This window comes from Amia ocellicauda, chromosome 14, assembly GCF_036373705.1.
Source record: "Amia ocellicauda isolate fAmiCal2 chromosome 14, fAmiCal2.hap1, whole genome shotgun sequence".
NCBI classification, from domain to species: Eukaryota; Metazoa; Chordata; class Actinopteri; order Amiiformes; family Amiidae; genus Amia; species Amia ocellicauda.
In genome coordinates this window covers 24,185,917-24,212,409 of record NC_089863.1, presented here as the reverse complement: position 1 = coordinate 24,212,409, position 26,493 = coordinate 24,185,917, and the positions used below count along the sequence as shown (strand labels likewise).

Genomic DNA, 26,493 nt, shown 5'->3' with positions numbered 1-26,493 from the left:
AGAAGGAGAGAGAGAGAGAGAGGGGTGTGGGTGGGGGAGAGAGAGAGAGGGGAAGACAAGAAGGTGGGGGGGGGGGGGCAAATAAAATAACAATTCTCGTTGGGGGTCTATCCGCACTGTTGTGTTACAGGACTGCACTATAATCGGCAGATAACTAATTGATTAATTGCCCACTTCGTCATTGCGTATAATTATTCATATTATAATTATTATTACTAGTTGTACTAGTAGGAGTAGTTTGAATGTTCGGTCGCTGCTGGTGTTTAAACGTGGCGCTCAAAAGAAGCCAGTGACACCAAAAGAGGAATCGAGAGAGAGAGAGAGAGAGAGAGAGAGAGAGAGAGACCAGGAGAAAGAGGGAGGGAGGGAGGGAGGGAGACGGAGAAAAGAGAGAGAGAGACTGAGATGGCTTTCTCCGCCGTCGCGCTGTGGATGGTAGCGCTCACCTGTCTGGAGTCTCACCTGGTCGCCGGTAACCGACACGCCGTTCACTGGAACAGCTCCAACCCACAGTGAGTAGCGCCGGAGTAGCGCCGGAGTAGCGTCCCGTCCCGCACGACACCCGCCGTGTATAGGCGCGTACCTCGGCGCACCGCACAATACGACAACATACAGCACACTACTATATCATATGGCATACAATGAAGTGCAACACGATACAATACGAAGCACAGGACGACACACTGTACAGTACACTGCCGTAGCGTCCAGTAACGCAACACACCGCAATAACTATACTGTGCGCTTTTCTCATCCCCCCTTCCTCTATCTCTATCGTTCCTCTCTTCATGGATCAGCAGATCAGACGATTGTAATCTGGCATTTTCTGTCCTTTTTTTATCTCCCCCCCCCCCACCCCACCGTATCTCTCTATCTCTCCATCTCTCTCCCTATCCCTCTCTCTCTGAAATGCACTTATCTGATCTGCAGTTCTGTCATGTAACGCGTGTGTGTGTCGCTGCCGTGTGTCGGCGGATTGTGTTCCCTCTCCAGTGAACACACCGGGGTTGTTAATATCCATCCAGACAGAGAGTTTAACACAGCGGGGGAGACACAATCCCGCACCTATTACTCGCGATGGTGCCAGCGTCGATCTGTACAGAGGAGGGGGCTTGAAAAGGGCTGCCTTGATTTGTTGATGTGTTTGTTTATTCGTTTCTTTTTTTCTGATCAGTTGCCCACCGACCAAGTCAAAGTGAACAGATACTGGAGACTTTGTTGTGGGGTCTGGGGGTGCTACAATGTGTGTGTGTGTGAGAGAGAAATAAAGAAACATACTGTAAAGAGAGAGAGAGAGAGAGAGAGAGAGAGAGAGAGAGAGAGAGATTGCACATAAAGAGAGGGATGCTGTACACACACACACATATATATATATATATATATATATATATATAGAGAGAGAGAGAGAGAGAGAGAGAGAGAGAGAGAGAGAGAGAGAAACAGACACTGATACTGTACACAATTAGGGAGACAGAGGGATTGTATACACAAGAGAGAGAGAGAGAGAGATTGCACATAAAGAGAGGGATGCTGTACACATATATATATATATATTTATATATATATATATATATATATATATATATAGAGAGAGAGAGAGAAACAAACACTGATACTGTACACAATTAGGGAGACAGAGGGATTGTATACACGAGAGAGAGAGAGGGAGAGAGAGAGAGAGATTGCACATAAAGAGAGGGATGCTGTACACACACATATATATATATATAGAGAGAGAGAAACAGACACTGATACTGTACACAATTAGGGAGACAGAGGGATTGTATACACGAGAGAGAGGGAGAGGGAGGGGGTAACGGACAAGACAGATACTGTACATGGAGAGAGAGGGAGAGAGAGACGGACAGACACAGATGCCGGACACAATTAGAGAGAGGGAGAGACGGGGAGTTTCATTCATTAATTCGTCCACTCCGTGACATCTCTCCTACGACGTGAACAAGCCCGTCTGCCGCGGCCGGTGCACTATTCTGGTTCTCTAATAAATCACATTACACGGGGCTTCTCCAGAGACGCGGAGTCGGCAGAGCATAATTACTGGCATGTGTGTCTAGGCTATATATACGTATTGCATGAATAAAGGCGATGTGTAACGAGCGTTTCGGGGAATAGCGTCAAACTAGAACTGCGGTAATATGGATGCGTTTGAATGTATGTGTTTATCATTGTGCCCATTCAATGCCAGTTCGTGTTGGTATGGCATTAGAAGTCAGCTGTAGTTTCAGACGCATCTTGGCCGTCCTGTGCGACACTTTACAGATATTACAGATATAAAAACGGCCTCATTAGTGCTGGGGGCTGGTGCAGGACAGTGTATTGAAGCTGACCCGGAGCAACGCTGATTGGTTTGTATTACTCTGTATTGATGTCTCTATAGCTGCGACTTTGACCAGGAATCGTTTCCCTGTTTCTGTTCGGTCCCACTTTCACTCCGGGTGCACTTTATTCTGGACATGATTGCGCTGGGTTTCGGTCCGGTTGCCTGGAGGAATTCGGATGGGGACTCTATACTGAGGGGGACCCTCTTCTGTGAGAGACTATAGTGATCGCGACTCTCTTCTGTGGGAGACTCTATACTGAGGTGACTCTATACTGAGGAGGACTCTGTTCTGTGGGGGACTCTATTCTGAGGAAGACTCTATACTGAGGGGGACTCTATACTGAAGGGGAGTCTATTCTGTGGGGGACTGTTCTGCGGGGGACTCTATTCTGCGGGGGACTCTATACTGAGGGGGACTCTATTCTGTGGGGGACTCTACTGAGGTGACTCTGTTCTGAGGGGGACTCTATTCTGCGGGGGACTCTATACTGAGGGGGACTCTATTCTGTGGGGGACTCTACTGAGGTGACTCTGTTCTGAGGGGGACTCTATACTGAGGGGGACTCTATTCTGTGGGGGACTCTATACTGAGGGGGACTCTATTCTGTGGGGGACTCTATACTGAGGGGGACTCTATTCTGTGGGGGACTCTATACTGAGGGGGACTCTATTCTGTGGGGGACTGTATAGTGAGGGGGACTCTATACTGAGGGGGACTCTATTCTGTGGGGGACTCTACTGAGGTGACTCTGTTCTGAGGGGGACACTATACTGAGAGGGACTCTATTCTGTGGGGGACTCTATAGTGAGGGGGACTCTATTCTGCGGGGGACTCTATACTGAGGGGGACTCTATTCTGTGGGGGACTCTACTGAGGTGACTGTTCTGAGGGGGACACTATACCGAGAGGGACTCTATTTTGAGGGGGACTCTATACTGCGGGGGACTCTATTCTGTGGGGGACTCATGGGTATCTATGAGGGCCAAACCTAAGGCTCAGAAACCATGGTCCCTTGAGACACGTTTTGGTCACCCGTGTATGTATGAGACTTCTTGGTCGAGCGTGATGTTTTTTGTTTTTCCGGATGGCAGTCGTTGCCTGTCCTGCACCACACTTTGTCTGTGTTGTACTTATTTGGCTCGTATTTGCATATTAAATATGTTGTGATGTGAAATCGGTTGAATTAGTCTTGTGGGCGGTTCCCACTGGCTGATCAGTGCAGCTGTGGAAGGAATACTGCTCTCAGTTCGGCTGTGTAGTACTGTAGTGCTGTAGTGTGAAAAACTGTTATAATGACACACAGACACTTCTACCGACACACTTTCAAGGACTCTAACACACCTTCTTTTACACCACCGCTACCACCCTGCTGCCTGTGGCACACTGTGACAGTCACACACTGTGTTGTTATTGTTTGTTTGTTGTTGTGGTTACTCTGGGTGGGATGCTGATTGATTCCTGGAGAGAAAAACAAGAACGTGTTAATTCACTCCTCTGTCAATCTCTCCGTCTGTCTGGAGGGAGGGAGGGAGAGAGAGAGGGAGGAGGGAGGAGAGCTTGTATGAGTGATTGACAGGGATTGTATAGATAAAGAGGAAGAGGTGACTGATTGATAGACGCAGAGCGATGCATACATAGAGTGATAGGGATAGATAGATCGAGTAAATGGATAAACAGACTGATACGAGTGTGTGCTCTGTGCTGTATGCTCTGTGCTCTGTGCTGTGCCGTACCGATTAGGTATTCTACTCACTCTTTCATTCTGAGTTTGCCTAGACGCAGAACACACTGATACAGAGAGAGACAATGAGAGAGAGAGAGAGAGAGAGAGATAGAGAGGGGGGGACAGAGACCGAGAGAGGGAGAGAAAAGATGGGATAGAGAGAGGGACAGAGAGAGAGGGGGATGTGGAAAGAAGGGGAGAGGGAGGAGGGTGCATAGTGATATAGGTAGAAAGATAGAGACAGACTTAAAGATGGGAAGACAGACATATTAGCCAGAACACTGATGTGTGTGTGCTGATACAGAGATAGAGGGATAGATGTATAGATAGAGAGACAGAAATAGAGAGAGAGAGAGAGAGAGAGAGAGAGAGAGAGGGACAGCTGGCTATTGATGTGTGGTTTAAGGGCACCAAGGTCACGTCTCTGTGGCATCTCTTAATACACCTCAATGAGTCAAATACACAAGTGTGTGTTTGTGTGTGTGTGTGTGTGAGTGTACATGTGTGTCTCTCTCTTGCTCTCTAATGGAGCAGAATAATTCAGGAAGTGACCTAGATACAGCTGTGGAATGCTGATTCTGCCAGAGTTACACTGACACACACACACACAACACACACACACACACACATGCACACACATACATACATACACACAGACACACATGCATGCACACACAGACATACATACTGTACATACACACACATACAGACCAGCACACATTATATAAGTACAGTATAGTATAATAGAATGCAGTACAAGATCACATATTGTAGTACAGTACAGTGCAGTATAGTGTGGTACGGCATGTATACTATAGTGTGCTGTGCTGGGCTTTGTCTCTCTCTCTGTCTGTGTTTTCTGCTTGGCTGTGTAATTAATTGCATTACTCTGTGTTCTCTCATGTTTCTCATTGCAGACATCACTGCACTTGTCTGTCCTCTCTGTGCTCTCTCTGTCCTGTCTGTCCTTCTGTCTTCTCTCTCTCCTTTCTGTCTGTCCACTCTGTGCTCTCTGTGCCCTCTGTCTGTCCTCTCTGTGCTCTCTGTGTTCTCTCTGTCTGTCCACTCTGTGCTCTCTGTGTCCTCTCTGTCTGTCCACTCTGCTCGCTGTGTCCTTTCTGTCTATCCGCTCTGTGCTCTCTGTGTCCTCTCTGTCTGTCCACTCTGCTCGCTGTGTCCTTTCTGTCTATCCGCTCTGTGCTCTCTGTGTCCTCTCTGTCTGTCCACTCTGCTCGCTGTGTCCTTTCTGTCTATCCGCTCTGTGCTCTCTGTGTCCTCTGTCTGTCCTCTCTCTGCTCACTGTGTCCTTTCTGTCTGTCCGCTCTCTGCTCTCGGTGTCCTCTCTGTCCTCTCTCTGCTCTCTGTGTCCTTTCTGTCTGTCCACTCTCTGCTATCTGTGTCCTCTCCGTCTGTCCTCTCTCTGCTCTCTGTGTCCTTTCTGTCTGTCTGCTCTGTGCTCGCTATGTCCTTTCTATCTGTCCGCTCTGTGCTCTCTGTCTGTCCTCTCTCTTGGCTAGCAGTGTCATTGTATTCTGTTTTTCTTCTTATTTCTGTTCTTGCACTCGTTTCCCAGTTGCCATTTATGTGTAACGCAGTTGTGCTGTTTAATCGGTACAGTGTGCTGTACTGCAATATAGTGCAGTGCATTGTGCTGTAGTGCATTATAGTTTAGTGTTCTGTATTGTAGTTAACTGTATGTAGAGTGCTGTATTGTACTATAGTGTAGTTTACTGTACTGTGGTGTAGTGTAGTGTAGTTTACTGTGCTGTAGTGTAGTGTAACTGTAGTAAACTGCAGAAGGTGGGCTATAGTACAGCATGCAGTATTGTATTGTATTTATGTATATAGGTATGTATTTATTTGCTTATACTTGCTTTCTTGCTAACTTCCTGTGTGGTCTGTGCGAGGGTGATGGTCTTTTCTTTCTCTGTCTTTCCTCCATCGCTTCTTTCACCCTCCCTCCCTCTTTCCCTTGCTTTGCTTTGCTTTCTCACTCTTTATTGTGTTCTCTTCCCAATCCTCTGTTCCCAGATTTAGCTGAGAGCTGTTGTTAATGGCCTGTCTTTAGGGAGGTATTAAAACAGAGAGAGAGAGAGAGAGAGTCACGTTTGCAACAACACGGAGAGAGAGGGACAGACAGAGATCCAAGAAAGAAGAGTGAGAGAGAAAGAGAGAGAGAGAGAGAGAGAGAGGTTTTTTCCTGACAAAGTGCTTGGTCCTCAGAATCGATTGATCACTTTTCCTCTCATCGATCCGTAATAAAAGTCTTATTGCTTCCCCCCCAACTTCCCCTACCCCTACCCCCCCATGGTCCAATAAACGGACTGATAATTGTTGCCAAAGAATTAGCAATTTAAACACAACTGTCACTCTGCTGACCTCCGCAGTATGGTATTTATTTATATATATATGTGTGTATGTGTATGTGTGTGACTCCAACCAGTCTCCCTCTCTCCTTCTTCTCTTTCTCTCTCTCTCTCTTTCTCTGTGCTGCAAAAACAGATTGGGGTCACAGTGACAAACCACCAGCTCAGAAACAGCATGACAGACAGAGAGAAAGAGAGAGAGAGAGAGAGAGAGAGAGAGAGAGAGAGAGAAAGAGGGAGGTAGGCAGGAGGAGAGAGAGAGTGGGGGGGAAGATGCAGGGAGGTGAATATGAATTTGGATTTGAGAGAAAGAGAAGGAAAGAGAGAGAGAGAGAGAGAGAGAGAGAGAATGAGAGAGAGAGAGAATGAGAGAGAGAGGGTGGCCTCACCCCGGATGGGAAGGGCAGAGTGTGGGCTGTTTCTGTGGCATCAGACTTTGACCTGAGCGAGTGGGAGAGAGGGTGAGGCAGAGCCTGAACTATCAAGCCCAGACTGGAGCCAGCGCTGTGTGGACTGTAGTATAGTGCAGTATAGTATAGTATAGTATAGTATAGTGGACCCCAACTGGACTGATATACTGATACGTAGACTGACTATGTGATTGATACACTGATGCACTGATACACTGTGTGTGTGTGTGTGTGTGTGTGTGTGTGTGTGTGTGTGTCAGTCGTAGAGGCTGAGGGAGAGCAGGTGTGCTTGTCAGTGCAGTTTTGTGATTAGTGTCTTGGTGCAGGAATGTTACCTGTCCCAGCCTGTCAGAGCAAGTGAGAGAATCCTTTTTTGGAGAGTTTTGCAGGAACTTTTTTTTCAGTGTAATCCTACAGATTCTCCCTCTAATAATGATAATAATAATAATAATAATAATAATAATAATAATAATAATAATAATAATAATAATAATTAGTTCCGGAGTGGTGGAAAAGGGGAGAGAGAGAGAGAGAGAGAGAGAGAGAGATTGTTTTGTTTATACAAATGTAGTCAAATTGAGAGTGTGTGTGCCAGTGATTGACTGAGTGTGTGTGTGTGTGTGTGTGTCAGTGATTGACTGAGTGTGTGTGTGTGTGTGTGTGTGTGTGTGTGTGTGTGTGTGAGTGATTGACTGAGTGTGTGTGTGTGTTTGTGTGTGTATGTCAGTGATTGACTGAGTGTGTGTGTGTTGTGTGTGTGTGTGTGTGTGTGTGAGTGATTGACAGTGTGTGTGTGTGTGTGTCAGTGATTGAGTGTGAGTTTGTGTGTGTGTGTGTCAGTGATTGAGTGTGAGTTTGTGTGTGTGTGTCAGTGATTGACTGAGTGTGTGTGTGTGTGTGTGTGTGTGTGTGTGTGTGTGTGAGTGATTGACAGAGTGTGTGTGTGTGTGTGTGTGTGTGTGAGTGATTGACAGTGTGTGTGTGTGTGTGTGTGTGTGTGTGTGTGTGTGTGAGTGATTGACAGTGTGTGTGTGTGTGTGTGTCAGTGATTGAGTGTGACTTTGTGTGTGTGTGTCAGTGATTGACTGAATGTGTGTGTGTGAGTGAGTGTGTGTGTGTATGTCAGTGATTGACTGAGTGTGTGTGTGTTGTGTGTGTGTGTGAGTGAGTGTGTGTGTGTGTGTGAGTGATTGACTGAGTGTGTGTGTGTGTGTGTCAGTGATTGACTGAGTGTGTGTGTGTGTGTGTCAGTGATTGAGTGTGAGTTTGTGTGTGTGTGTGTGTGTGTGTCAGTGATTGAGTGTGAGTTTGTGTGTGTGTGCCAATGATTGACTGAGTGTGTCAGTGATTGACTGAGTGTGTGTGTTGTGTGTGTGTGTGAGTGAGTGTGTGTGTGTGTGTGAGTGATTGACTGAGTGTGTGTGTGTGTGTGTCAGTGATTGACTGAGTGTGTGTGTGTGTGTGTCAGTGATTGAGTGTGAGTTTGTGTGTGTGTGCCAATGATTGACTGAGTGTGTCAGTTATTGACTGAGAGTGTGTGTGTGTGTGTGTGTGTGTGTGTGTCTCAGGGTGTCAGTGTGTTTTGTACAGCTCTGTATTTCTGAGACTAGTTTAAAGATTTCTGTGTCACTTCCCCTGAGAGAGAGAGAGAGAGAGAGAGAGAGAGAGAGAGAGTGGGGGGGTTATTAAGTGAGAGAAGGAGAAGAGAGATGTGCAGAGAGAGAGGGAAAACAGGTGTGAGGGAGGGAGGGAAGGGAGGGTGAGAGAAGGAGAGAGAAAGATTTGTGTTGTAAATCTACAGTACAGTGCACATCTCCTGGGTCTGTTATCGGTTTAAATTCCTCCCCCTCCATCCCTTCCCTCTCTCTCCCCCTCTCCTCCCCCATCCCTCCGGCTCACCCTCTCTCCTTCCTTCTCCTCCCCTCTCTCTTGCTGCCTGTCCTCCCCTCCTCCCTCTCTCTCCCTCTCTCTCTGCAGGTGGCTATCAGAGTAGCTGACAACTTTTTTTTTTCAGTTAATAATTTAATTAATTGGGAACTGTGTTTCTGTATGCTAATGAGCAATAATTTAGTCCATAATCTGTGTGACCTCAGGACCATCTGTACTCTGAAACTCACACAGACAACAATTATAATGACAGTGTAATTAACAATGATTATAATAATGTGTGTGACTGCCTGACTGACACACTGACGGACACACTGACTGACTGACTGACTGACTGACTGACACACTGACCCACTCTTTGTTTCTGCACATAAAACACTCTATCCTATCTCTCTCCTTCTCTTCTACCCTCTCTCTCTCTATCTCTCTTTCCCTCATTCTGCATTCCAGAGGAATTTTAGTTAGGCCTCAGATCCCTCTTTCTTTTTCAGAGCAAGGTAGGGATGGTGGGAGGACAGAGAGAGAGATGGAGAAAGAGGAGGGGCAGGAGAGAAGTAGGGGATAGAGGAGGGAGGAGAGAGAGTTTTACAAAACACTTTATTGAACTAAAACAATTACATGAAATCAAAACCCATATCGTCAACTCGCAGAAATGTCACACTGAGGAGATTAAGCAACCCAGAGCGAGAGGAGCACCCCAGCTACTCAACTCCTGCCCCTGCTACTCACCCCAGCCCCCAGCTACTCAATCCCTCCCCTAGCTACTCCACTCATCTCCCAGCTCCCCAGCCCCCGCCCCCAGCTCATCAATCCCTCCCCCAGCTACTCAACTCTGCTCCCAGCTACTCAATCCCTCCACTCAGCCCCTACTCTGACTTTACTCATTCTAGGACCAGAAAGGGTTGGTGGGGAGAGAGAAGATGAACAGAAAGATACCCAGAAAGAAAGGAAAAATGGAGGAGAGAGAGAGAGAGGGGGGAAGCAGAGAGAAAGGGAGGTTAAGATGTGTGAGTGTGTGTGTGTGTTGGTTGAGTTTCACTTCTGGTCCCACAGCAGGCACACTGTGTCTGAATTAACATTTACACGAGAGGGAGGGAGAGAGGAGGAGAGGGAGAGGGTGTTGGGGAGAAGAAGAGGGGAGTCAGGAAGAGAGAGGGAGAGGGAGGGGGGAGATGAGAGAGAGAGAGACACACAAACAAGCCCAATCTGTCATCAGGGCTACAAACAGCACTAATGATGCACTGAGTGCTAACACTGCACTCTTTTCTCTCTCCATCGCTCTTGCTCCCTCCCTCCCTCCCTCCCTCTACCCCCTCCCTCTCCTTCCCTAACACTCTCCCTCTCTCTCTCTCCTCCACTACCCCCCTCTCTCTCCCTCTCTCCCTCAGTGGCAGGTGAAGTGCTGTTGTCAGTGCTGTCTCCTCTCTCTGTAGATAAGAACTGAGTCTAAGGAAACACTCCAGAACACACCTCCTTCCCTCCATCTCTCTCTCCCTCTCTCTCTCTCTGTGTTGTGTATCAGTATGTGTGTGTTACCGTGTCAGTGTGCATGTCGGTGTGTTACAGTGTTAGTGTGTCAGTGTCATTGTCAGTGTGTGAGTGTGAGTGTTACAGTGTCAGTGTGTGAGTGTGAGTGTTACAGTGTCTGTGTGTGTGTGTTACAGTGTCATTGTGAGAGTGTTAGTGTCAGTGTGTGAGTGTTACAGTGTCAGTGTGAGTGTGAGTGTTAGTGTCAGTCTGTGAGTGTTACAGTGTCAGTGTGTGTTACAGTTTCAGTGTGTGAGTGTAAGTGTTAGTGTCAGTGTACGTGTTACACTATCTGTGTGTGTGAGTGTGAGTGTTACAGTGTTAGTGTGTGAGTGTTACAGTGTCAGTGTGTGTTACAGTGTCAGTGTGTGAGTGTTACAGTGTCAGTGTGTCTGTGTGTGAGTGTTACAGCGTCAGTGTGTGAGTGTGAGTGTTACACTGTCTGTGTGTGTGAGTGTGAGTGTTACAGTGTCAGTGTGTGTTACAGTTTCAGTGTGTGAGTGTAAGTGTTAGTGTCAGTGTACGTGTTACACTGTCTGTGTGTGTGAGTGTGAGTGTTACAGTGTTAGTGTGTGAGTGTGTGAATGTGTTACAGTGTCAGTGTGTGAGTGTGAGTGTTACAGTGTCTGTGTGTGTGAGTGTGAGTGTTACAGTGTCATTGTGTGAGTGTTACAGTGTCTGTGTGTGTTACAGTGTCAGTGTGTGAGTGTTACAGTGTCAGTGTGTGAGTGTTACAGTGTCTGTGAGTGTTACAGTGTCAGAGTGTGAGTGTTACAGTGTCAGTGTCTGTGTGTGTTACAGTGTCTGTGTGTGTTACAGTGTCAGTGTCTGTGTGTGTTACAGTGTCAGTGTATGAGTGTTACAGTGTCTGTGTGTGTTACAGTGTCAGTGTCTGTGTCTGTGTGTGTTACAGTGTCAGTGTATGAGTGTTACAGTGTCTGTGAGTGTTACAGTGTCAGAGTGTGTGCGTTAGTGTCTGTGTGTGTTACAGTGTTAGTGTCTGTGTGTGTTACAGTGTTAGTGTCTGTGTGTGTTACAGTGTCAGTGTATGAGTGTTACAGTGTCTGTGTGTGTTACAGTGTCAGTGTCTGTGTCTGTGTGTGTTACAGTGTCAGTGTATGAGTGTTACAGTGTCAGAGTGTGTGCGTTAGTGTCTGTGTGTGTTACAGTGTCAGTGTGTGAGTGTTACAGTGTCAGTGTGTATTACAGTGTCAGTGTGTGAGTGTGAGTCTTACAGTGTCAGTGTCAGTGTGTTACAGTGTTAGTGTGTGAGTGTTACAGTGTCAGTGTGTGAGTGTTACAGTGTCTGTGTATGTGTGTGTTACAGTGTCAGTGTGTGAGTGTTACAGTGTCTGTGTGTGTTACAGTGTCAGTGTGTGAGTGTTACAGTGTCTGTGTGTGTTACAGTGTCTGTGTGTGTTACAGTGTCAGTGTCTGTGTCTGTGTGTGTTACAGTGTCAGTGTATGAGTGTTACAGTGTCTGTGAGTGTTACAGTGTCAGAGTGTGTGCGTTAGTGTCTGTGTGTGTTATAGTGTCAGTGTGTATTACAGTGTCAGTGTGTGAGTGTGAGTCTTACACTGTCTGTGTGTGTGAGTGTGAGTGTTACAGTGTCAGTGTGTGAGTGTTACAGTGTCTGTGAGTGTTACAGTGTCAGTGTGTGAGTGTTACAGTGTCAGTGTGTATTACAGTGTCAGTGTGTGAGTGTGAGTCTTACAGTGTCAGTGTCAGTGTGTTACAGTGTTAGTGTGTGAGTGTTACAGTGTCAGTGTGTGAGTGTGAGTGTTACAGTGTCTGTGTGTGTCTGTGTGTGTTACAGTGTCAGTGTGTGAGTGTTACAGTGTCTGTGAGTGTTACAGTGTCAGTGTGAGTGTGAGTGTTACAGTGTCTGTGTGTTACAGTGTCAGTGTCTGTGAGTGTTACAGTGTCTGTGTGTGTTACAGTGTCAGTGTATGAGTGTTACAGTGTCTATGTGTGTTACAGTGTCAGTGTCTGTGTCTGTGTGTGTTACAGTGTCAGTGTATGAGTGTTACAGTGTCTGTGAGTGTTACAGTGTCAGAGTGTGTGCGTTAGTGTCTGTGTGTGTTACAGTGTCAGTGTGTGAGTGTTACAGTGTCAGTGTGTATTACAGTGTCAGTGTGTGAGTGTGAGTCTTACAGTGTCAGTGTCAGTGTGTTACAGTGTTAGTGTGTGAGTGTTACAGTGTCAGTGTGTGAGTGTGAGTGTTACAGTGTCTGTGTGTGTCTGTGTGTGTTACAGTGTCAGTGTGTGAGTGTTACAGTGTCTGTGAGTGTTACAGTGTCAGTGTGAGTGTGAGTGTTACAGTGTCTGTGTGTTACAGTGTCAGTGTCTGTGAGTGTTACAGTGTCTGTGTGTGTTACAGTGTCAGTGTATGAGTGTTACAGTGTCTGTGTGTGTTACAGTGTCAGTGTCTGTGTCTGTGTGTGTTACAGTGTCAGTGTATGAGTGTTACAGTGTCTGTGAGTGTTACAGTGTCAGAGTGTGTGCGTTAGTGTCTGTGTGTGTTACAGTGTCAGTGTGTGAGTGTTACAGTGTCAGTGTGTATTACAGTGTCAGTGTGTGAGTGTGAGTCTTACACTGTCTGTGTGTGTGAGTGTGAGTGTTACAGTGTCAGTGTGTGAGTGTTACAGTGTCAGTGTGTAAGTGTTACAGTGTCTGTGTGTGTTACAGTGTCAGTGTGTGTGTTACAGTGTCTGTGAGTGTTACAGTGTCAGTGTGTGAGTGTTACAGTGTCAGTGTGTATTACAGTGTCAGTGTGTGAGTGTGAGTCTTACAGTGTCAGTGTCAGTGTGTTACAGTGTTAGTGTGTGAGTGTTACAGTGTCAGTGTGTGAGTGTTACAGTGTCTGTGTGTTACAGTGTCAGTGTCTGTGTGTGTTACAGTGTCAGTGTCAGTGTGTTACAGTGTCTGAGTGTTACAGTGTCAGTGTCTGTGTGTGTTACAGTGTCAGTGTGTGTTACAGTGTCAGTGTCTGTGTCTATGTGTTACAGTGTCTGTGTGTGTTACAGTGTCTGTGTGTGTTACAGTGTCAGTGTGTGAGTGTTACAGTGTCTGTGTGTGTTACAGTGTCTGTGTGTGTTACAGTGTCTGTGAGTGTTACAGTGTCAGAGTGTGTGCGTTAGTGTCTGTGTGTGTTACAGTGTCAGTGTGTGAGTGTTACAGTGTCTGTGTGTGTTACAGTGTCAGAGTGTGTGCGTTACAGTGTCTGTGTGTGTTACAGTGTCAGTGTGTGAGTGTTACAGTGTCTGTGTGTGTTACAGTGTCAGTGTGTGAGTGTTACAGTGTCTGTATGTGTTACAGTGTCTGTGTGTGTTACAGTGTCAGTGTGTGAGTGTTACAGTGTCTGTGTGTGTTACAGTGTCTGTGTGTGTTACAGTGTCTATGTGTGTTACAGTGTCAGTGTATGAGTGTGTTACAGTGTCTGTGTGTGTTACAGTGTCAGTGTCTGTGTGTGTTACAGTGTCTATGTGTGTTACAGTGTCAGTGTATGAGTGTGTTACAGTGTCTGTGTGTGTTACAGTGTCAGTGTATGAGTGTTACAGTGTCTGTGTGTGTTACAGTGTCTGTGTGTGAGTGTTACAGTGTCTGTGTGTGTTACAGTGTCTATGTGTGAGTGTTACAGTGTCTGTGTGTGTGTTACAGTGTCTGTGTGTGAGTGTTACAGTGTCTGTGAGTGTTACAGCGTCAGAGTGTGAGTGTTACAGTGTCAGAGTGTGAGTGTTACAGTGTCTGTGTGTGTTACAGTGTCTGTGTGTGTTACAGTGTCTGTGTGTGAGTGTTACAGTGTCTGTGTGTGTGTGTTACAGTGTCTGTGTGTGAGTGTTACAGTGTCTGTGAGTGTTACAGTGTCTGTGTGTGAGTGTTACAGTGTCTGTGAGTGTTACAGTGTCTGTGTGTGTTACGGTGTCTGTGTGTGTTACAGTGTCAGTGTATGAGTGTGTTACAGTGTCTGTGTGTGTTACAGTGTCAGTGTCAGTGTCTGTGTGTGTTACAGTGTCTGTGTGTGTTACAGTGTCAGTGTATGAGTGTGTTACAGTGTCTGTGTGTGTTACAGTGTCAGTGTCAGTGTGTGTGTCAGTGTCAATGTCAGTTAGTGGCAGTGTGGGAGTACAGAGAGAATCTCAGGAATACTAATTCACCACAGCCTAGTCTCATCTCACAAACTCACACCATGAGCAATTTTGTTATTAGACTGGTCTAGACTGGACTAGACTGGACTAGACTGGACTAGACTGGACTGGACTGAACTGGACTGTACTGGGCTGCACTGGACTGAATTGGACTCAACTTGACTGGGGTAATTCTGGACTGCACTTGACTGGCCAAAACTGGACTTTAGTGGGCTGTATTTACTGTACCGGCCTGGACTGGATTGGACTGGACTGCACAGGGCTGACTTTTCTGTGAACTTGATCATTTCCTTCCTCACACTCTCTCTCTCTCTCTCAGAACACCCATCTTTCCCTCCCTCTCTCTCTCTCTGCAGTGGAGTCAGTGATTTGGAAAGACAGATTCTGTCCAGGGGAATACAGCAACACTAACCATTCACAGCCTAGGAGCTACGGGCCCACATCCCCCTCTCTCTTTCCCTCTAACTACCTCTTTCTCTTTCTCTCTATCTTCCCACCTTTTTCTTTCTCTCAATGTATCATGACTGTGTGTCTGTGTGTATATCCATGTCTTTTTGTGTGTATGTGTGTTTTGTCAGTCAACCAGCACACAGCCAGTGATGTACAGAATAATAAAACATTCCTTCTCTTTCTCTCTCCCTCTGTCCCTCATTCCCTCTCCCTCCCCGCTCTGCCTCCTGCTCTCCATCTTGTTTTCTCCCTCTCTCCCTCTCTCTCCCTCTCTCCCTTGACTGTCCATTCTCCCACTTGTTGTCTTGGAATGATGGAGGGAGAGAGAAAGGAGAAGAAAGGAGAGATGGAGAGAGACAGAGGGAGAGAAGAATGACAGGGAGGGGGGGCTGCTTCTGTTGTTTTAAGGATCAGTGCAAGTGGCTGCACCTGCCCTCCCTCGAGACACACTGATGGGTTTATCTCTCTGTCATCCCTCGTTCATTTGACTCATTTATGTGCTGCTCCCAGGAGGGTGGAGAGCAGCGTGTGTCTGTCTGGTATAGGAAGGGTGAGCGGAGGGTTTGGGGGGGACGCTAATGCATTTTAGTCACTGACTGACTGAGTCTCTCTCTCTCTCTCTCTCTCTCTCTCTCTCTCTCTCTCTGTCTGTCCCTCTCTCCCTATCTGTGTTTTGTTGATGTGCAGTCCAGTACTGGAGAGGGACAGCACATTCCAATACAGTACAGTGAAGTAATGCTACACAGAGAAAGAGAGACAGAAAGAGACAGGAGAGAGAGAGGGGGGGGGGTTGGACATGGCTGTTCTTTCAACTTGAATTTGGGAGGGAAAGAGAGAGAGAGAAAGTGAGAGGGAGGGGGAAAGGGAGAGAGAGAGAGAGAGAGAGAGAGAGAGAGAGAGAGAGAGAGAGAGAGCCTGGGGCTGTCATTAACATTCAGGGCCAATGTGTGCCTACCCCAGAGAGAGAGAGAGAGAGAGAGAGAGAGAGACAGAGGGAGGGGGGGAAGGAGGGAGAGAGGGAGTATTTTTTCAGCAACAGAGGGAGAGAAAGAATGGGGAGAGGGAGCGATAATACAGATAAAAGAGGAAGAGAGAAAAAGAGAGCGCAAGAAGGTGTAATAGAGAGATGTGTGTAGGGAGGGCGGTGGGGAGAGGGGGAGAGAGACATTGTCAAACAACGTGGGGTCCTGATCCCCAGCATGAGGCTGTCTTCCTGAATGCCCGTCGAGACTGGCAGGGTAAACACTCAGACGCACACTCCCTCTCTCACACTCACACACACACACACACGCCCACCACCAGCAGCCCTGGCAGGCATCCTGTAGACGCCTCTGCCAAGCCGCGAGGACCCTGGGTCCAGGCAGCCAGCCAACTACCGGGCGGGCGGCCATTTCACTGCCTGAACAAAACAGAACAAGACAAACCGAAAAGAAAGAGAATAAGACCAGAGCTACAGCACACAAACACCTTGGGACCCTGAGGTGTGTAAGAGAGTCACTGGCGTGTTAACACATTGCGCTGTGCGTTTAATCAATTTGCCACAGTCCCTGCTACTACACTGCTACTATGTTAGTACTACTGGTACTGCAACTGCTATTACTCCCATTGTTGTAATAGTTTGGATTGTAATAGGGCATAATAGCATGCAACAGAATTTAATATAGTGTAGTAAATTGTAATAGATTGTAATAAAGTGGAAAGTATTATGCTGGATTGTAATATAATGTAATAGAGTGTAATAGAATGTATATTAGTGTATTACATTGTAATAGGTGGACCATATTGTGTAATGACATCTACTGCAACTGCAATGCAATAGACTCTGTATGGCACATGACTTAGTCTCTTTCTCTCTCTCTCTCCAACTCTCTCTGCTCTCTGTCCCTCCCTGTGCCTCTTTTTCACTCTCTGTCCTCCTCTTTCTCTCTCTCTCACTCTCTCTTGCTCTGTCTCTGTCTCTGTGGTAGGCATGTTTGGCATGTTGATGGTGTGTTGTGGTGACAACACATGTGTCCTTGTGTGTGCTCCTGGCGTGTAACTTGTTTCCTCTTCTCGCAGGAAGAGAGAGAGAGCCAGAGAGAGAGAGAGAGGGCGAGGGGGAAGGGAGGGCTGTTGTTAATATTTAATTTTGTGGTCGGGCTTTTACACAGCAAACATCGTCCGGAGTTGTCAGAACAGACAGGGGCTTCAGCATAAAGCACCCCCCCACCTTCTCTCTCTCTCTCATCGCTCATCGCTCTTGCTCTTGTAATGCACTCTCTCTCTCTTTCTCTTCCTCTTTCTCTAGCTTTCTCTCACTATCTTTCTTCCTCTCCATCACCTTGTCTCCCTCCCCTCTCTCTGTCTCTCTCTCTCTCTTTATCTCATTCCCTCACTCTCCCCTTGTGACCGGTTGCCGTGCCAACGTGACACACTGTACTGAGCGCGCTCAGAAGGAGCCCAGGTGGGCAGTGGCACCTGTCAATCAATCAGTCATTCTGACAGGCGCGTGCGTGTGTTTGTGTGAGAGAGACGGAGAGACTGGGGCGGGAGAGGGTGAGAGAGAGGGATGAAGATGGTGGGACAGAGAGAGAAGAGATGAGAGAGCAGAGGAGGATCAGCCGGTCAGTGTGTCAGTGTAGCAGTCAGTCAGTCAGTCAGTGTTTCAGTCAGTGTGTTAGTCAGTCGGTCAGTGTGTCTGTAAAGCAGTCAGTCAGTCAGTGTTTCAGTCAGTGTGTCAGTCAGTCGGTCAGTGTGTCAGTCAGTGTGTCAGTCAGTCGGTCAGTGTGTCAGTCAGTGTGTCAGTCAGTCGGTCAGTGTGTCAGTCAGTGTGTCAGTCAGTCAGTCAGTCAGTCAGTGTTTCAGTCAGTGTGTCAGTCAGTCAGTCAGTCAGTGTTTCAGTCAATGTGTCAGTCAGTCGGTCAGTGTGTCAGTAAAGCAGTCAGTCAGTCAGTCAGTCAGTGTTTCAGTCAGTGTGTCAGTCAGTCGGTCAGTGTGTCAGTCAGTGTGTCAGTCAGTCAGTCAGTCAGTGTGTCAGTCAGTGTGTCAGTCAGTCAGTCAGTCAGTCAGTGTTTCAGTCAGTGTGTCAGTCAGTCAGTCAGTCAGTGTTTCAGTCAGTGTGTCAGTCAGTCGGTCAGTGTGTCAGTAAAGCAGTCAGTCAGTCAGTCAGTCAGTGTTTCAGTCAGTGTGTCAGTCAGTCGGTCAGTGTGTCAGTAAAGCAGTCAGTCAGTCAGTCAGTCAGTGTTTCAGTCAGTGTGTCAGTCAGTCGGTCAGTGTGTCAGTAAAGCAGTCAGTCAGTCAGTCAGTCAGTGTTTCAGTCAGTGTGTCAGTCAGTCGGTCAGTGTTTCAGTCAGTGTGTCAGTCAGTCGGTCAGTGTGTCAGTAAAGCAGTCAGTCAGTCAGTCAGTCAGTGTTTCAGTCAGTGTGTCAGTCAGTCGGTCAGTGTGTCAGTAAAGCAGTCAGTCAGTCAGTCAGTCAGTGTTTCAGTCAGTGTGTCAGTCAGTCGGTCAGTGTGTCAGTAAAGCAGTCAGTCAGTGTTTCAGTCAGTGTGTCAGTCAGTCAGTCAGTGTTTCAGTCAGTGTGTCAGTCAGTCGGTCAGTGTGTCAGTAAAGCAGTCAGTCAGTCAGTCAGTCAGTCAGTGTTTCAGTCAGTGTGTCAGTCAGTCGGTCAGTGTGTCAGTAAAGCAGTCAGTCAGTCAGTCAGTCAGTGTTTCAGTCAGTGTGTCAGTCAGTCGGTCAGTGTTTCAGTCAGTGTGTCAGTCAGTCGGTCAGTGTGTCAGTAAAGCAGTCAGTCAGTCAGTCAGTGTTTCAGTCAGTGTGTCAGTGTAGCAGTCAGTCAGTGTTTCAGTCAGTGTGTCAGTCAGTCGGTCAGTGTTTCAGTCAGTGTGTCAGTCAGTCGGTCAGTGTGTCAGTAAAGCAGTCAGTCAGTCAGTCAGTGTTTCAGTCAGTGTGTCAGTGTAGCAGTCAGTCAGTGTGTCAGTCAGTGTGTCAGTCAGTGTGTCAGTCAGTCAGTCAGTGTGTCAGTAAAGCAGTCAGTCAGTCAGTCAGTCAGTCAGTGTTTCAGTCAGTGTGTCAGTCAGTCGGTCAGTGTGTCAGTAAAGCAGTCAGTCAGTCAGTCAGTCAGTGTTTCAGTCAGTGTGTCAGTCAGTCGGTCAGTGTGTCAGTAAAGCAGTCAGTCAGTCAGTCAGTCAGTGTTTCAGTCAGTGTGTCAGTCAGTCGGTCAGTGTGTCAGTAAAGCAGTCAGTCAGTCAGTCAGTCAGTGTTTCAGTCAGTGTGTCAGTGTAGCAGTCAGTCAGTCAGTGTGTCAGTGTGTCAGTGTATCATTGTGTCAGTGTCAGTTACAGCCTGTGCTCACAAGGACAGGACAGGTGCCATAGTGGTGTGTCTGCAGTAATTACGGCGCTAATTAAAACGACTCTGTTAACGAGGGGGGGGGAGCAGCTGTTGTTTTTATTAAAGGGGAGACATTTCAGGTAGATAAAGACACTCTCTGTCTCTCTCGCTCTCCTTAGCCCTCTCTTCTAATGTCCCCCTCTCTTGCATTCCTCTCTCTCTCCTCTCTTGGTCCTGCAGTGCTGTACAGTGGCATGTTTAATATAATGCAGTGCAGTGCAGTTTAATACAGTATGTTGTGTGTGTGTGTAAGTATGTGTGAGGCAGTCAGTTCAGCTCCTGTGTGTTGGTATTCCTGAGTTTAATAACCTCTCAATTATTCATGAACTGTTTTCTGTCAGAGAGAGAGAGATGAGGAACAGAGAGAGAGGGAAGAGGGAGAGAGAGAGGGAGGGAAAGTGAATAAGAGACAGATAGAGAAAGGAATGAATGGAGGCAACACATGAGAAGGGTGGTTGAAGGTGTATTGTGGAGACTTAGCTTATTCCCTCCGTCTCTCTCAGTTCAATTCAGTTCAGTTCAGTTCAATTCAGAGTCTCCATACACACACATACACACACACACACAAGACCGAAACACTACACAAACTCATGGCCAAACCACATCATACTGATACAACACCAGGCGGAAAAGGGAGCAGGCCCCAACACTTCAGCACTGTACTGCCCTGCAATCTGCTGTGTGGTATCAGATCAGATCACCTTGTGCCTGTTCGAAGTGTGATTGGAAAATGTGTAAATGTAGTTCCTGTTTATATTTTGTGTGTGTGTGTGTGTGTGTGTGTATTTATTTAACTGTTGTTTTAATGCACTATATATTTCTAATGTGTTTTTGGCGACACCTGCTGGACAATGTCTAGTGCCGGGTAGCTATAACTGCCTCAATCTGATTGCTAAAAGGAAATTGGTGATCAGACAAAAAAGAGAGAGAGAGAGAGTGCTTGCATCACTTCATTTATTTTCTACTTCAGTTCATCCCAGGAGAGACATTGCTAACACTCGTTCACTCTGTCTCTCCCTCTCTCTCTCTCTCCCTCTCCCTCTCTCTCTCTCTCTCTCTCACACGCGCATTCTCTTTCTCCCTTGCGGAGTTTAAAAATAGTACCGCTCTCTCTCTCTCTCTCTCTCTCTCTTTTTCTGTTAACCACTTTCTCTCCTCTCTCTCTGTCCCCTTCTCTCTCTCTCTCCCCCATCTCGTTCACAAATCCCCCACTCGATTTTTAAAAATAGTTCTAACGGGCTTGTTTCCCCCCAATCTCTCTCTCTCCCTCACTCCCCCTCTCTCTCCCTCCAGCCTCTCGCTCTCTCTTTCTCTCTCTCTCCCTCCCTCTCTGTTTAAAAATAGTTCCATCCCAGCGTCTGTCATTTTTTTTTGCTTTCTCGCAAAGCATCAAGACATCTTTCATCTTACTGCCTGGAGAGACGGAGAAAGGGAGAGAGAGGGAGATAGAGATAGAGAGAGGGAGTGGGAGAGAAATACTGATTTGAGAGAGAGAGAGAGAGAGAGAGAGAGGGAGAAGAATAGGTTGAGAGCGAAATTTGGGAAGAGAGAGAGAGAGAACTGCTACTGTAGAGCCACTGCTTTTACTTTGGCTTCTGCTGTTAAACCTACTATTGATACTATTATAACGGCTATTGATACTGCTACTCTTACTCTCTCACCCTTTCTCTCCTTCTCTCTCTCCCTCTCTCTCACCTTTTCTCTTCCTCTCTCTCTATCTCTCTCTCTCTCAAGCTCTCAGTTCTAGGCCAGCTCCCCTGGGAGTTCATTTATTCAATTATTAAATGAACAGAGCAGCTACTGCTAGAACATCTCTCTCTCTCTCGCTCGCTCTCTCACTCTCCTCTCGCTCTTTCTCTCACTCCCTTTCTTCCTCTCTCTCTCTCTCCCTTACTCTCTCCTTTCTCTCTCTCTCTCTCTCTCTCTCTCTCTCTCTCTCTCTCTCTCTCTCTCTCTCTCCTTCTCTCAAATTCAAATTCAAAGGTGCTTTATTGGCATGACCTCTCTTTGTTATTGCCATAGCATGTAAGATACAGGCGATGCACAAAAACAACAAGAAAATATATATTTAAAGATAATTACGTAACTTAAAAATAAGATATATAAATAAACATAATAAAAAAAAAAGATCAATGATAATTCCTATTTAGTGCCCAATAACATTCCAGTTTATCTATTCATTTGAATACATTTTTTACATACAGGTTAAGGTCGATTGTTTTGAAGGTTGTGGAGAGCAGGAACTTTGATCTCTTTATTGTGTAGAGTGAGGCCGGGGGCTTCTTTTTGTGAAGATATGGACAAACAAACACACACACACACACACCCAGACACACACACACACACACCCAGACACACACACGCACACCCAGACACACACACACACACACACACCCAGACACACACACCCAGACACACACACACGCACACCCAGACACACTCTGATCGCAGCCCTGACCTGATCAGAAGTCCAAGCTGACCACCGATGATACTTATATCCTGTTACTAAGCTGTGCGTTTGGGTTTAATTCATTTCAACAGCAACACTGACCTCTGCTGGCCGTTTTGTGCAGGTGCCGCCTCTGAGCATTCTCATTCTGGAATTCTGCTGTTTATAGCATAACCCGTCTGTCTGTCCGTCTTCTGTCTTTCTGTGTCTTCCTTCCTTTTCTCCTTTTCTCCCTTTCTCTCCCAGCACGGGGAAAGACATGGAAACATTGTTCTATCAAAATCCTCCCTCTTCCTCTCCATTTTCCATCTCTTCCTGTTCAGTTTCAGTCTACAACATTGCATATATACTAACCCTCTCCCTCTCTCTCTCCCTCTCTCTCCCTCTCTCTTCCCCATTCCCTCCCTTTCTCCCTCTCTCCGTCCCTGTGCCTCATTCTCTCTCCCTCCCCCTCTCCCTCTCTCCCTCTCTCCCTCCCTCTCTTTCCCTCTCTACCTCTCTCCCTCCCTCCCTCTCTCTCTCCCTCTCTTGGTCAGTCTGCGGAGGGAGGGCTACACAGTGCAGGTGAACGTCAATGACTACCTAGACATCTACTGCCCGCACTACAACAGCTCGGCGGGGGGTTCGTCCGGGGGTCTGCGTGGGGGCGAGCAGTACGTGCTGTACATGGTGAGCTCTGAGGGGTACCGCTCCTGCGACCCCTCGCTGGGCTTCAAGCGCTGGGAGTGCAACCGGCCACACGCCCCCCACGCGCCCATCAAGTTCTCCGAGAAGTTCCAGCGCTACAGCGCCTTCTCCCTGGGCTACGAGTTCCACATCGGCCACGAGTACTACTACATCTGTGAGTACCCCCCTACTACTGCACTACTCCATCTGTGAATACCACTAATACTGCACTATGCCATTTCTGAGTACTGCTACTACTGCACTACTACTGCACTATGAGTACCACTACCACTGCACTGCTGCATCTGTGAGTACCGCTACAACTGCACTACTGTGACTACTGCTTTTTCACTACCACTGCACTACTACATCTTTGAGTACCATTACTAGTAAACTACCACTACTATACTGCACTATACTATCACACTGTTATCATGTACAGTACTTTGGCATGTTGAAAACATGCCTTAAGCATGTTGTGTGCATTTGTAAGTCTATTGCTTGTGTTGTGTGTTGTTAGCATGTTGTTAGCATGTTGTAAGCACATTGTGTGTGTTGTATGTTGCAAGCATGTTGTGTGTGTTGAAAACATGTTGTAAGGATGTACCGTGTGTTGAGAGCATGTTGTGTGTTGTGCGTGTGCTGCAAGTAAGTTGTGTGTGTGATTTAGCATGTTGTGTGTTTTAAGCATGTTGTGTGTGTTTGTAAGCATGTGTGTTTCAAGCATGTTGTAAGAATGTTGTGTGTGTATGGAACACATGTTTGTAGCAAGTCGTGTGCATTTTTGAGCATGTCCCATGTTGAAAGCATGTTGGGTGTGTTGTTGCATGTTGTAAGTGTGTTGAAAGATTGTAAGTGTGTTGTAAGCGTGTTGAAAGCATGTTGTGTGCGTATTGTAAGCATATTGTAATCGTTGCAGCCACGCCGACGCATCACCACGGCCGGAGCTGCCTGAGGATGAAGGTGTACGTGTGCTGTGCCTCCAGTGAGTTGTCCCCCCTCCCGTCTGTCTCTGTATGTCTGTCTGTATCTGTTTCTCCGTCTCTGCCTGTCTGTCTCTCTCTTTGTCTCACTGTCTGTCTGTTTGTCTTTCTCTATCTCACTGTCTCAATGTCCCACTGTCTCTCTCTCTCTCTCTGTCTGTCTTTCTGTCTCTGTCTCTCTGTATCTCTGTGTCTGCTCTGCTTCTCTCTGCGTGGTTCTGCGCTGTTTTACTATACTGCAGTGAACAGTATCCGCCTCTCTCTCCCTCTCTCTCTCTCTCTCTCTCCCTCCCTCTCTCAGCGTCAGAGCAGGACGAGAGGTTCCGCCCCACACAGCCAGACTACACCCTGAGACCCAACATCAAAATAGACGACCTCGGTGAGCCTCTCTCTCCCTCTCTCCTTCTCTCTCCCCTCCTCCCTCTCTCCCTCTCTCTCTATGTGTCTCCCTCTCTCCCTCTTACATTCAAATTCAAGGTGCTTTATTGGCACGACCAGAATCTGTATTGCCAAAGCATTAGTAATAAATGTCTAACAGTTTCATATGTGCAGACATATGTATCATAGACATGATCTCTCTGCGGGAGTCTCTACTGTGTGGGTGAGTCAGGGGCCACTGTGGCCCTCAGGCCTGTCTCACCCCTTTGCCCCTGAGTGAAGAACTCTGTCCTTTTACCTCCGCTTTCATTTCCTGTGCACATCGATTCGATACCATCAGAAACTTCACCTCCTACGCCTCTTTGGAGAAGTTTGTAAAATAAACCTTCCTGCCAGATTGAATTAAACGCTTTCAAGTGTTAAAGAAGCAAATGTTTGTATTTCGGTGGGCGTGTTTATCCGTTACGGTGTGCAGGGTGTAGATGTAAACTGTGGTGTGGTGTTCTGGTAGGAAGCCAACACTGTGCGCCGCAAGGAAGACCAGTATCTGTCTCTCCCTCCCTCTCTCTCTCCCGAAACACAGACACACAATCTCACGTGTAACATCATTCTAATATGAGTACTAATAATAACAGTAATAACAATGTGCTGTGTGTGCAGTTCAAGGCCCTGACACTCTCACTGTTCAGTCTGATGTTCCTGGGGGGTTTATCTCTCTCTCTCTCTCTCTCTCTCTCACACACTCCCTCTCTCCCTCCCTCTCTCAGACGATTTCCGCCCGGAGGTCCCGCAGTTGGAGAACAGCATCTCCGGGAACAGCCCGACCAGAGAGCAACTCTGTGTCACCGTGGCGACGCTCTTCCTCTTCTCCCTGTCGGTGTCCTAGCAACGCCCATCAACACCCTCTCCTTCCCCTCCCCTCCCAGTCACACACACACACACACACACCGGGATGGACAGAAAAGACGGACAGACAGACAGATGGAAGGAACACTGAGCGAGACGCCAAAACACCCACACAACATAAGTGCGTGTGCGTGTGTGACTGAACTTTAGTTAACGCACGCACTCACAGAGAGAGAGAGAGAGCGCGACACTGGAGGCGGTGCACACACACGCACAGGCCGCGCCACTTACGGAGGAACTTGGCGTCAACGGTCGGACGGTGGATTTACAAAACGGAGGTCGGCGACACCGCTGTGCTCGCTCTGCTCCGGCGCGTTACTCTTCGCCTGCTGTGACTGACGGATTACTCGTACCCGCGTGTCGGCCCGTGCAGCCGCAGCGGCCCCTTCCCCGCCTGGGGGGTCTCTGGTGGTCTCTGCGGGAGAGGAGAGGGGACGGTTGTTTTACGCGATTCGTCGCCGGGCGGGATCTAGGTTTGAAAGAATTCTCAAACGGAAAAAGACAATCAGATGATTGGGAGAGACCAAAATTGGGGAGACGTCAGAACCGAGGAATGGGAGGAACAACCGGCGCAGTTGAAACCAAACGGGCAAATGTCTGGAGACCCGTGCAGATACACAGCTACAACAGTGTCTTGTGGCCATTGTGCGTGTGCGTGTACGTGTGCGTGTGTGTGCGAGGGGTGGCAGAGTCAGACACAAGAAACAAGGAGAATTGGGAGAAATATCAAATGACTGGATGGACGACAGTACTTTTGTGTCCAATTATCTGCATACTTATTGTGACACGGTCCAATCCAGTCCAGTCAGCAACTTTGGTAAAAAAAGAAAAAAGAACCAACTCATTGACGTTATTATATTTGGATGTTGCACGGAGGCTCCCCCTCACGGCTGGGACACAGAACGACAGAGTGGGGGAGTTTTTCCTGTGGGACGGAGGAGGTGGGGGGGTGGCCCTGTCTCTCGGACCACAGCCGCCGCTCCCCTGGAGATACAAGGACAAAAGAGACACAAATACAGCAACAACAACAGGACAAACTGCAAAGCAATCTGGGATTCTTACAAACTGGGGGCCATCTTGTCTGAGGAGGGAAGTGGGGGTGGGGCGGGGGGGCGGGGGGGGTGTTTCTGTTATATTTCTGCTTCGCAGGTGGTGGGTGGGAGTGGGGGGGTGCGGGAGGGAAGGGGCGGTCTTTAACCCGAAGATGTGTTGGCGTCTCAGAGGAGGGACACTGAGACGCAGCACTCTTCAAATGTTGCACTTAACTAAGACACGAGAGTGAGAGAGGGAGAGAGAGTGAGAGAGAGAGAGAGAGAGAGAGAGAGAGAGAGAGAGTGAGAGTGAGAGTGAGTGAGAGAGAGAGAGAGAGAGAGTGAGTGAGAGAGAGAGAGAGAGAGTGTGTGTGAGAGAGAGAGAGATGAAAACTAAAGCATTTATTAACGAGACGGACAGTGACTCAACCATGTTTACGTTTCTGCGCGTTTCTGCAAAAGTGGACTTGAATCTGCTGGAAAGACAATAAAGCAACAATAACAACGACAACAGCAATGCTGCGGCGGCCGACGCGGCCGAAAACAATACTTTCGTGAGTTGTCTTCATCGTTCATCATGGAGGTGGAAGGTTTAAGCAAATAATAGAACTATTCTTCTTCATGAAAACCGTAAGAATTATAAGATGAATAAATTCTAATTCATAAGAAACAAAAGTGTGGATTTGAATCGTAGGCAGTCACTTAGTCAGAATTTGTGTCAATCAGTCAGGAAGTGTGTCAATCAGTCAGTCGGCCAGTTTGTCAGTGCCACAATCGACTAACACACTCACACAATCCACTGCCACACCCACACAATCCACTGACACACTGCCACAATCGAATGACACACTCACACA

General features: G+C 47.4%; 1 protein-coding gene across 1 annotated transcript; it reads left to right on the top strand.

The window, feature by feature from the left end:
* The first annotated feature begins 357 nt into the window (after positions 1-357).
* Positions 358-25,441, top strand: efna3b (ephrin-A3b). The gene is made up of 5 exons (XM_066721281.1): positions 358-512; positions 22,209-22,513; positions 23,258-23,323; positions 23,623-23,700; positions 24,467-25,441. Exons 1-5 carry the CDS (start codon positions 406-408, stop codon positions 24,583-24,585), a joined length of 675 nt encoding a protein of 224 aa, XP_066577378.1. The 5' UTR covers positions 358-405; the 3' UTR covers positions 24,586-25,441.
* The last annotated feature ends 1,052 nt before the right edge of the window (positions 25,442-26,493 follow it).

What these genes read in the sequence shown, in the direction of transcription:
- efna3b (XM_066721281.1), top strand. Translation starts at nt 406, where the DNA reads ATGGCTTTCTCCGCCGTCGCGCTGTGGATGGTAGCGCTCACCTGTCTG. An exon ending in TGGAACAGCTCCAACCCACA is followed by an intron (nt 513 to 22,208) that starts GTGAGTAGCGCC and finishes TCTCTTGGTCAG; the next exon opens with TCTGCGGAGGGAGGGCTACA. An exon ending in CATCAAAATAGACGACCTCG is followed by an intron (nt 23,701 to 24,466) that starts GTGAGCCTCTCT and finishes TCCCTCTCTCAG; the next exon opens with ACGATTTCCGCCCGGAGGTC.